The following is a 12,231-nucleotide window of genomic DNA, read 5'->3' as shown; positions in this document are numbered from 1 at the left end:
TGGAATCACAGTAAGTTTTGAAGAAAGAGAGGAAAAAAATATACATGTAGCTATAGAGAGAGAGAGATTGAGGGAGAGAGAGAGAAAGAGAAAAAGAAAGGAAAAGAAGAACTTGAACTAAAAGATACACTGGTTAAAATTTACAAATAAATTAATATGTTGGTTATATGACTCATAAGGCCGAACTTCTGTTGACGCTGGCAGATAGAATTGAGAAATTTACCCAATGCTAAAAAGATAAATACAAAAAAAAAAAAAAAAGTATGTGAAAGCACATATTTGAACCCATCTAATTTACTTTCCTAAGTCATCTCTGTAAAAAGTGGTTATGAATGATGTTCAAAAACCAGGAGAAAGAAGAATTAAGAAAGAGGAAATGAAAATCATAGAAATTAGTAAAAGTCATTGTTGACTAATATACATATCTCTCTATAGAAAAGACAAAGAATGTTATGAAATGAAGCTATTAATATGTCCAAAAATATGTAAACCTCTAGAAGAATAAAAATAGAAAAGATAGTATCACCGGGGGGGGGGGGGGTGGAACAAAACTCAATTATTCCAATAAGATGCAGCACCCAGAGAAATTAAGAATTGGTGTAAATCAAGTATTTGTTTTATTATCTAAGGTAAATCCAAGAATAGTAATAAAATAATTAGAAACTAAAAGTTAAAAGGGGGAGAAAAACAAAAGCAGTTAGTATATTTGATTAACCCAAAAGGAGATCGGAACAGAGAAATAAAAGAACATAGAATATGAAAACAAGTAGTAAGACTGGTTATTTACATTTAAATATTTAGCAAGTACATTAAGTATAAAAGCTGTATTGGGTATTAAATTTAGGGAAAGAACACAGCAAGAACTGACAGATGCAACTACAAGAAAATGACTAGAAAAATCAAGATGTATTGCGTTGATGGCATTTTTAAAGGCTTTCGAGTACACTGAAACCAGAAACAACTAATTTAAATCTCCTCAGGAGAGAAACTTGGCGTATCTTAGGGGACAGCTGACAGCCATTTCTGTTCCTAGGGACATATGTAGGTTCTGAAAGTTGAAGGTCAGGCTTGGCTTAGGTAGAGATACAGAAAAGTTTCAGCAGTTGGAATTTAGGAGGAGGAACTGTCAAAACCATAGACTATTTTTCCACGAGGCATCCTTGGAGCTCTGAAGCTGCTCGGAAACTTGGTCAGTTAGATGAAGAACATTTAAGTAGGCCTTACAATCTTCCTTGCAGTCACAAGACTATGGAAAACCAAATGGAAGAGGCATTTTGCCTTTAAAAAAGTCTTACTCTTCTAAAACCTTTTGCTGCATGTTGGTCGGCTCAGAAGCTGTTCTGAGACTAAAGAGCATATTATTTATCCACAGCAAACTTTCACTGAAGAGAAAATAAATATTTGCAAGGCTCTCAATCAGCAGGGTGCAAGGGCCACGCCCAAGATAATGACTAAAGCCGAATAAAACTGCAGTAGCCTTGGCCCGTTTAGTTGCCTGATTGGACCTGGGTGATCACTGCCTTGCCCAGGCTGCCTGACTCAGAAAAGGGAAGCATTAAAAAAGATAAGAAAGAAAACAGAAATAAGCCCATACCTAAAAGAGATAAGAACCAATCATTTTCAAAATGAAATTCTGAAACGAAATGAAATGGAAACTCACAAATCTAAGGTGCCCTAAGACACATAAAGACATCATAACGAACTGACAGAAAATAACTAAAAAGAGAAGAACAAAAATGGGGAGAAACAGTGCCTCTAAAGGAGCCAAGAATGAGTCAGTCTTCTAATTTCTCTGCAATTGTGGAAGACAGAAGATGAAGAAAAAAGACCTCCTAAAGGCTAAAAGAAATGTGTCCAACGAGAGCTCCCTAATCAGCAAAACTATCCTGCAAGTCTTTGAACAAATGTGCTTGAACAGCTAACTCTGTATGATTTGCAAATATTTTCTCCCATTCTGTCAGTTGACTTCACTGTTGATTTTTTCATGCACAAAAGTGTGATTTTTTAAAAAATTTTGTCTATATTTTCTTTTGGTGCCTGGCAATCCAAGAAATGATTGCCAGATCCAATGTCAAATCTTTTCCCCTATATTTTAGCTCTTATGTTCAGGTATTTGATGCATTTTGAGTTAATTTTTGTGTAGCATGTAAGGTAGGTAATCAACCTTACTGTTCTCCATGTGGATGGATGAAGAACGGTATGGTTTTTCAATACCGGTTGTTGAAAAATCTAACCTTTCCCATTAAATGGTCTTGGCACCCTTTTCAAAAATTATTTACCATATATGCAAGGCTTTATCTCTGTGATTTATATTTTAATCCACTGATCTACATATCTGTCTTAATTCCAATACCACATTGTTTTGAATAGTTTAGTTTTGCATTAAGTTTTGAAATTCAAGAAGTGTGAAACCTCCACTATTCTCCATTTTCAAGATTGTTTTGGCTATTTGAAGTCCCTGGAGATTCCATATAAATTTTAGGATAGATTTTTCTCTTTCTCCAAAAATATATTGTTAATATTTTTGATAAAGTTTGCATTGAAGCTGTTGATCACTTTGGGTAATATTGTCATCTGAATATTTGGTCTTCCAACCCGCAAATGTGATGTCTTTCATTTATTTGTGTCTTCTATAATTTCTCTTAGCAACATTTTGTGGGTTTCATTGTACAAGTTTTTTACATCTTTAATCAATTTAATCTAAGTATTTTTTTTTTTGATTCTATGGTAAATGAAATTGTTTACTTTATTACCTTCTGGGATTTTTCATTGCTAATATATAAAAATGCAAATGATTTTCATGGATTAATTTTGTATCCTGAAACTTTGCTGAATATATCAGTTCTAACAGTTTGTGTGTGTGTTGGTGTGTGTGTGTATTTGGCTGTGTGTGTAATCATTAGGGTGTTCTTTATATAAAAGATCATGGTAACTATGAACAGAGATAATTTTATTTCTTCCATTCCAATTTAGATGTCTTTTTTTCTCACCTATGGCTCTGAGCAGGACTCCAGTACTATGTTGAATGTGTTGCTCTATTCTTAGGGGATACGTTTATAAGTGTGATAATTTCCTCATGGACTGACTCTCTTACCATTAGAAAATACTCTTTTTTGTCTCTAATAGCATTTTTTCTTACAGCCTATTTTTATGGTTTTAGTATAGCCATTCTAGTTCTTTTTGTTACTGCCAGTACAGTCTGCCTGCATTCACCCTTTTATTTCCAACCTATTTATATCTTTGAATCTAAAATCTGTCAGTTCCATAGATCACATCGTTGGATCATGTTTTGTAATACATTCTGTCAGTCTCTTCATTTCGACTGAAGTGTTTAATCCATTCATATAAATAAGGTAGTCTTTACATCAGCTGTTCTGCTATATGTTTTCCAATATGTCGTATATTTTACCCTATATTCCTCAGCCATGTCTTTGTTTCTGTTGAATAGGTATTTCCTAGTGTAATATTTTAATCTCTCTGTGGTTTCTTTTACTATATATATTTAGCTAGTTGAGTGGTTTGCTCAGGTGTTATAATTTGTCTTAAGACATTCAATTAATAACTAATTTAATTTCAAAAGTAAACAAAAACTTAGCTTATACATACCTCTGTTTTCCCATCCCTTGTTCTGTTTTTTTTCAAACGTTTGACATCTTTATATAAGCCTGATGACAAAGTTCTATAATAATTGTTTTTATGCAATTGTCTTTTAAAATCTGTAGAAGAGAATCCAAACGGTAAACATACTTACACTGTCTATTACATGTTCTTTTACACTAACATTTACTATGTTAGCATTCAGTATCACTTCACGTGGGTCCTAGTCACCTCTTAGTGTCCTTTGACTTCAGCCTTAAGGGTGCATTTTATTAGGTCTTGCTGGAAAGCTTTGCCAGAGATGAGTTCTCTCCAATATCGTTTATCTTGGAATGTTATAATTTCTCCATAATTTTTTTGAGAAGAATTTAGCTGAATATAGAATTCTTAGTCTTTTTTCTCGCAAAACTCTATAGATATTATCCTGCAGTCACCTGCCTCCCTTGTCTCTAATGAAGAGTGTAATCAATTTGATCCTGATATGTGCACCTCTTTAAGATGATTATATGTGGAGTTGCTTTAAAAATCTTGTAAAGATAGATGATGGATGGATGGATAGATAGATAGTTAAATTTGAAAAGATTTCAGTCATTGTTTCTTAAAATGTATCTCTCCCCTTTTCTGTTTTTCCCTCAGTTTTGGAATCCCTGTATGCCAATATTCATACACTTGAGGTCCAACTGGTCCATAAAGCTCCTTTATTTTGGACTATTTGCTTTTCTTTCTGTTCCTCATACTGGATAATCTCCATTGACCTACCTTCAGGTCAACAGAATCTGCCAGATTAAACCTATTAAGTTTTTAATTTCTTTAGTGAATTTTTTCATTTTAGTTAATATAGTTTTCAATTCCAGAATTTCTATTTGGTTCCCTTTTTTATTTAAAACTCTCATATTCTCTGTTTAGTTTTCTAGAAATGTTCAAAAAATTTGAACATATTTGTAATTTGAACATATTTATAGGAGCTAATTTAAGTCTTTGTCTACTGGATTCAAAATTTGGGATCTCTGAGGACATTTTCTATTGGCTTTATTTTCCTGGGTGTGTAATATACTTTTATTTCCTTGCATGTAGTGAAACTTTAAAAAGTGGAAATTGTAGATAATAAATTTTAACAATTCTGATTCAGATTTCTCCAGGGTTTACTGTTACTGTTTCTTTTCTTACTGTTTATTTGTTTAGCAACTATCCTGGACTAATTTTTCAGGTTCTTTATTCCCTGCTGTGTGCAGCCACTGAGTTCTCTGCCAGTTTTTTTTTTTTCCTTTCCCCCAAGTTCTTATTTATTTTTTAAAGCCTGATTTGCTGGGGAGAACTCCAAGTTAATACAATTGAGTGCCCAGCCAACAGCTTGTCAGATACCCTTAAATGCCCTGACTGTTCATTTTCTTCCCCAGACCCAGGATATCTGGGTGAGAAGACACAGCTTCAAGCTTCAGTCAGTTTACAGGACAGCCATAGCTTCCACCTCTTGCTTGTTCAAGACCTAAATATAATCCAGAGAAGAGTGTCTGGGGACTCCTCCTTTCTCAGGATTGTTCTTGGCACATGTAGATTCTTTTACGTTCAGTTATGTGTTGGAGCTTTTCAGCAGTCCTTGTGACCATCTAGTTCTCCAAGGTGTCCTCTTAAATTCTCAGTAGGCTCTTGTTTGCCTCAGTTGCTGAAGTGCTGCTGGCATATCGCTGTCATTTCAGTAATTCCCTGGGTGGGAGGCGTTTTCTCTCTGCTGCGCTGAGCTCCAGCTCGAACCAAATCACAACAGCAACCCGGGAACAGAGGTTTTCTAGGTAAGTCAGTTTGGATAACTTTCTCACTGTGCTCCGGTGCTTTTACCGAGGCTCCAAATAGGTCAGATCTCTTCGTTAGCCGTAAGGCTGCTGCCTTTTGGCTACCATGCCACCGAGGAAAGATGAGAATATCCCCAAATCGAAACATCACAGAGCCCTCTGTCTTAACAACTGTGTCAGCCCGGATGCCACCAGAGAAACAGAACCTGCAGGCCTTGTCATTCTTCTCCTTCTCTCTCTTTCTCTCGATCTGTAGATACCCAAACCAGATGCCTTCCCTTCAGGCCAAAGCTTCAGGACAAGCAAAGAGGTCTCTTTCTTTCTTTTTTTTTTTTTTTTTTAACATTTTTTATTGAGTTATAGTCATTTCACAATGCTGTGTCAAATTCCAGTGTAGAGCACAATTTTTCAGTTATACATGAACATACTCTTTCACAGCAAGACTGAGCATCCATTTCAGCCTGCTGGCTGTGCCGTGCCCTGGCGGTGTTAGCTGGCCAAAACACTCTCTCTGACTGTTACCATCCCAGGGGACCCAGGTATGCAACCACCCACCCCGGCCACCAGAGCCAGGTGATTGTAGGGGTGTCCCTGGGACACAGCCACAAAAATCAGAGCCCCACAAGTGAAAAACAGGGCATAAAATGCATGTAAAACCTTCCCTCTGGGAAATCCTGGCACTCTGGGGTGTGGCAGAGTGAGAACACGAAGATGGCCCTCACCCTCCCAAGTCTCTGTGAAGGCTCGTGGTAGGTCTGTGGATGTGTGTTTAATTAGAAGCCAGCTCCTCTGGCCACAGCTACAAAGACAAGCTCACAGGCCTTTTTTACAGAAAGACTGGGCTCCTCTGCTGCCCCTGGTCGTGCTGGGTAGGGGCCAGTTAAGAACTCTTTCTCCATCAGTTACAGTCCTGGGACCCCTGAGCATAAATGGCCTTCAGAACCATTTCACAGTTCTCCATAACCCTGTGATGAAGCCCTCATTCTCTCATGAGCCCCTGTTATCAAAGCTGGATATTTCAAGGGCTCATCTTCCAGGTGCAGTAAAAGCTGTGGTGCCCAATATGGGGTTCCCTCGAGAAGCTCCAAGTTTTGAGTTCCCTCCCAGCTGTGGATTGTCCAGCCAGGATGGGTTTACCACAAGATTGCGTCTTGGCCTTTCCTACCTGCTGCAGTGTAGCCATCCTCTTGTTTGCCCAGCATGAAGGGATCACTCCACCAGGGTTCAGGTTTTCCTTGCTGGAAATTGTTCCACATGTAGCTGTAGATTTGGCATATTTGCGAGAGGTTGTGACTTCAGGACCCCGCTCCCCCCCCCCATCTTGAATTAGAACCTCTATTTCCACCGGCATTTTAAAGAGGTTACCCCGTTGTCATATGGTTTTCATATTTCTGAAGAAAAATCTCTTATCTTGTGTCTCCTCTCTTTGAGCCATCAAGATTTTTTTGTCCTTGGTTTTTAGCAGTCTTCATGTTACATGTTCGAATGTGTGTGTGTGGATGCGTGTGCATGTAATTGTTCTCGGTGTTCCTGAGTATCGTGAAACTGTGGTGTAAACACTGTACATTGTACAGATTTCTAATTTCAATTTATGTTTATATTTAATTATCTCTCCGTAATTATCTCAATTATTTTTGATGCTTTGCCACGTTCAAGATTTATATCCTTTGTAATAAATTTTAGTACATACGTACCATGGTTCTCCGATTCAATTTTTTTAACATACATGAATGTCTTTATTTTATATTTTTTCTTGAATATTTTACATAAAGACATACTGCTAGTTAAAAATTTTTTCATTGTCTCCATCTTCAATATTTGACTTACAGAAACTGTTTTCGGTCTAAGTGCTTCTCTTATGTAGATACTACGTATCTATATTTGTAGATACATCTGTCTTTTTCTTCTGTTAAGGATATGAAATGAGAGACTAATCGCTCTAATTAAATCAAAAACCAATGATTGTTAAGGTTCAGTTAGAGCTTCGATTAGTTTCAGTCTCTATCTTGTCCCCTCTTGTTTCTAAGGCATAGCTCTTGAGCGCCTTCAACTGAAAGTGGGCCCGGTTACTGAGATTCCGCCCCCGGCAGGTATACAACTGCAGCACAGAAACCACAGGAAAGCATGCTCTGCTTTATGGAGGGCGTCTCTTTATGTTTTAATCTCCTCTTCTCATGTTTAGAAGCAGGAACATGTCTTATGTGGAGGACCCTGGAGTCTTCAATTTTGTGACTGTAGTCATAAAAGATCCTCCAACTTTTTCCCTTTTTTTGTCCAATGGCCTGCTTCCCTACCTAAGCTTATAACTTTGACCTGTCACACCTAGCTAGGTTTGTAAATGACTTTGGGGACAGTATCTTCAGTTCACACTGTCTCTAGTGCTTTCAGCTGAGATCCTGATGGATTCACTGGGGCTCCTCTTAGGTTGTATCACTTTTCTGCATGGTTAAAATCTTCCTCTCAGAGGTTTTTGGCTTAATCTTCCAATTAGAGTGAAACTGATATAATTATGATCAAGAAACTGCTCTTTTAGTGGACTGGATCTTATCAGAATTAAACACATAATGTGTGCGGATTGGATAGTGAATGTGAAAATAAATCTGTTATGACTCCAAGATTTTTTGGTCTGAGGAAATTAGGATCAAAAAATAAGACATTATGTTAGTGGTTTGACTTGAAAAGACATTTATACAAAAACACTGTTGACTGATAAATCATATTATTTGTTTCAAAAAAGTTTCTTATATACTTCTAGACTTACAAAAAAAGTAGAAGATAAACTGCATACTGCAGTTAATCCTAAAATCTGTTTGGAGAGTGGATGAGAGTACTTTCAACTTTAAAATATTTCATTGAAGTGGTCTTGCGTGATTTTTAAACTGGAAGTTTTTGTTTTCAATTTTATGCGCTTATTTTGTGCAGTATTTTAAGCCATCTGAGAATTTTAAGTGTACTCTTTGATTATTTTAAATTAATGCAAGTTCAGTACGACTAACCACACATTTCTTTTTTCAGGTTCAAGTTTTGCTGGTCAAGAGTGTTATGAAGATCTTAATTCTAAGGGTGACCAGTCAGGGAACTGTGGTGCCACTGCTTCAGGGTACACGAAGTGCGAACCCAAGTAAGCTTTAAGAAATATATCTGAGGAACTTTATTTATTGCCTTAAATTTGAAAATATCATGTGATAATTAACTTTAGAAATAATCAGTATCGCCCAGTCATGAAGTAAGACTGTATTTAATCAAATTATAAATGTCTTAAATACTGAATGTCTGTACTTAACCTTTCTCATGTATCCAAACCTATCCCTTGTACCAGCCTGCAGAGCACTGAATTTACATATAGGTACATTCATTCCCCATTAGTTAGAAGGACTGATCATTTTTATTTTGCATCTGTCACTTTAATTTCACAAAGGAAGACAATTCTTTATAGTAATCTAATTAAAAAATGTATACATTTTTACTACCCAGGAAGTAAAGCACTGTGTTGAAGAACACACACTCCACAATCAGACATCTTGATTTCAAATGCTAATCCCAATGCTTACCTACAAGTGTGACCTTGGACATGTGCCTCACCTTTTTGATGTGTAAAATATGCGTATCATTTCTAGTAACATCGTTGGGCTGGTGCCAGTGTGGAATTCAGATACTCTACGAAAAGCACTTAAGAGTGGGACTGACACGTAGTATGCACTATATGAGCGTTCACTGTTAACTATTATGATTGTTATGTATATTAGAACTTGAATGTCACAGTCAATATAATATTTTATTTTGACTCTATTTCAAACTTGGTTTGATAGTAAAAATTAAAATTCTGTAAAAAAAAAAAAATACATTGAATTTTACCTGTGTATCTTTTCATTCTGAGCTAGTGGTAGATTCATGGGAAGTTGCAAAAATAATATAGAGAGAATACAGAGGACCCCTGTCCACTTTGGCTGTTCTCCCCGAATGGTGACATCTCATATGACTTATATATCTTACCTGTAGTGAAATAGCAAACTGAGGAAATTGGCACTGGTAAATTCACACACCTTACTGCTCATATTTTGTCAGTTTTACGTGGATTCTTTCATGTATGTGTGTGTGAATTTCTCAGTATTTCCATGTCCAGGATCATGGAATCTACAAATAAAGTCTGAATTATTTATTCTTTTCTAATTGGGATTCCTTTGTTTGTTTTTCTTGCTTGGTTACACTGTATACACGTCGGTTAAAATGTTGAAATACAGGTGGAGAAAGAAAAGACTTGTTCATTACCAATTTTATGAGAAAAATTTAGCCTTAAACCACTGTGTGTTGTTAGCTGTAGGATTTTTGTCGATGCCCTTTATCTGATTAGGAAAGTTCCCTTGTGTTCCTACTTTGTTGAGAGTTTTTGATCTTGAATGGTGGCTCTATTTTTCAAATGCTTTTCATACATCTATTAACATGAATCTATGTTTTTTTCCCATTATTCTATTGATATAGTCTATTACATTAATTGATTTTCAGATGTTAAAATCATGGGTCATGTTTTTATCATCAACTCTGACAATGTCTGGCTTTTAATTAGTTGTTTAGACCACTCCCATTAAAAGTGATTACTAATGTACTTTGACTCACATCTACTATCTACAAATAACACAATATATAAAACATTAATAGCCCACATTCAAATAATTGTTCACTCCTTCATGTGTAGTGAAGGTGGATTATAACAGTTTCCCAATTCCTGCATCCACATGCTTGTGATAGCTTATTGTTATTAATTTTACTTCTACGTATGAAATAAATATCCAGCACATTCTTGCATTATTGCTTTGAGTAGTTATGTTTTAGTCCACGTTCAGTCTCTGGCAACTTGTCAAAATCAGCATTTAATTATTTTCAGTGACTTACGGAATCCAGTGGCTTCTTTGAGCAAGCGCTGAACTTGTTTCTAAACGTCCTTAAGTTTCCAGATCCATGTAGGGGCTTTCTCTGCAACCTCCGTTCTCTGCTGGGTTCCTGAAAAGTCGCTGGTGTCAGTTCATTCAGCTTTTCCTTGTAAAGACAGGAAAAATTACTTCTAAACTTTCCATAGGAGCTCATAAATAATTTCAACAGCTTTACTAAGATTTAAAACAATTAAAAAGTACTCATCTATTTTAATGGGCTATTTTGTTTACTTTGTGATAAAGTTACTGAAACTGCTAAAATCACCAGAATCTAGAATCACTTTAAATTTTCCTTTGTGCCCATTTGGAACCAGTCCTAACTTCTGATCCCAGCCCCAAGCAACGAGAGACCTGCTTTCTCTTTCCATGGATTTGCCTTTTCTGGAAATGTTGTATAAGAGAAATCACGCAATATGTAGTCTTGTTGTCTCGTTTCTTTGGCTTATCAGATGGTTTTGAGGTTCATCCATTTTGTAGCTTATATCAGTGGTTCATAACTTTCTTATTACTGGGTAATATTGTGTAGTGTGGATATACAATATTTTCAAATTATTTACCAGTTGCTGGGCATGTAGAATGTTTCTAGTTTAGGGCCGTTAAGATCCTTCCCTACCAAATTTGCTACTTTAACTCAAAATGCTGCTGGCTGAGATTTTTTGGCCCTCTGCGCCAAAATCAAGGATGACCCCTCTGATGTCGAGTTTACTGGTTTTCCTGGCCACCCTTGCCCTGGTAAAAAGATGTCATCAGTTGACCTGAGAGAGGGCAAGGGAGCCGACTCAGGCAGGAAGACCACAGCTAGGTGTTCTCACTTGATTTTTTGACAACTTTTCATAAATGCTTCTCAATTTGTTGTTTGCTTGTGATCAATTTTCATAGCCCTGAAATGGTTGTCTTGACAAGTTTGCAACAGTTTTATACTTATTGTGAAGGGAGATAATTTACCTATTTCTTCTCTCTCTCCTAGCCCCCCTCCCAATTTGGATTTAACTACACAATTTTCTTTATTTTGTGCCTGATTTATCACAAATCCTAGCACTGACTCATGAGAAACACTCTCATCTCAATAGGAATAGAAAGGAGATCCTCAATCTGATCAAGCTATATGGATTTTGTATTTCTGCAGGTTACATCTAAGATAAATGCCCTTCAATGTGAAGAACTCAGTTTACATTTTCTAGTCTAGGACTGCTGTTGGTAAATTTTCTTAATTATCATTTGAAGATGCCTTGTTTCCTTTTGAAAGGTATTTCCTCTGCATACAGGATAGGAAGACACTAGGTGTTTTGTCTCACCTTTAAATCTGTCATTCGATAATCTTCTGGTTTCCGTTGTCTCTTTTGGAAAGTCAGTCTTAAGTTGTATTACAGTTCTTTTGTTTTTAATGCTTTTTTATTTTCTGGTTACTTTCATGATTTTTTTCCTGTGGTTTACGGCACTATTATCATGACATATCTTAGTCTTTCAGTGTTAACATTTATTGCATATAATGCTTCTTGAGCATATGCATCAATGTCTTGTTGGTTCAGGACCCATCATGCAGAAAGTAGGTATTATGTTTGAAAAACAGAAGAGGAAATCCAATTAGAGTGGTAATTACATAAATTTTACCCTTTTTTTTTTTTTTTTTTTTTTAGGCTAGAATAAGCTCAGTATCATGATTAAGAGTCAAAAAAGAGTGAAGAATTGTTACCAAAAAAGTGATCAGGCCAGATAGGACATGGTTCATAATTACTAAAATGTCATTATTATTAGCAGTGCAGGAAAGGCCCTCGTGTTTTCGATGTTTCACAATTAATAGCACACGTCTTTTCGCAGGCCTTTGTGCTTTACTTAAATCTTTTTGCTTAAGAAATAATATTCTAGTATTTCTCTGTATGGAAAAACTAATGATTTTTTTTTGATGGTAAATTATA

General features: G+C 36.2%; 1 protein-coding gene and 1 long non-coding RNA gene across 17 annotated transcripts in view; one reads left to right on the top strand and one right to left on the bottom strand.

Annotated features, from left to right (window-relative positions):
• Positions 1 to 12,231, top strand: part of ADAM2 (ADAM metallopeptidase domain 2) — a 61,144-nt gene that overhangs the window by 40,150 nt on the left and 8,763 nt on the right. For all 16 annotated transcript variants that reach the window (XM_045518856.2, XM_074353595.1, XM_074353592.1 and 13 more), the window contains one exon: positions 8,403 to 8,508. In XM_045518856.2, the coding sequence (XP_045374812.1) occupies positions 8,403 to 8,508 (106 nt within the window). The remainder of the gene's footprint in view (positions 1 to 8,402; positions 8,509 to 12,231) is intronic.
• On the bottom strand, positions 9,217 to 12,226 carry LOC123617744 (uncharacterized). Its single transcript, XR_006725943.2, has 2 exons — positions 11,611 to 12,226; positions 9,217 to 10,421 (listed from the first exon to the last, which is right to left on the bottom strand). It is a non-coding gene; the product is annotated as an uncharacterized LOC123617744 (long non-coding RNA).

This window comes from Camelus bactrianus, chromosome 26, assembly GCF_048773025.1.
Source record: "Camelus bactrianus isolate YW-2024 breed Bactrian camel chromosome 26, ASM4877302v1, whole genome shotgun sequence".
Lineage (NCBI taxonomy): Eukaryota > Metazoa > Chordata > Mammalia > Artiodactyla > Camelidae > Camelus > Camelus bactrianus.
Note: the sequence above shows the minus strand (reverse complement) of the source record. Positions and strands in the feature narration are given on the sequence as shown.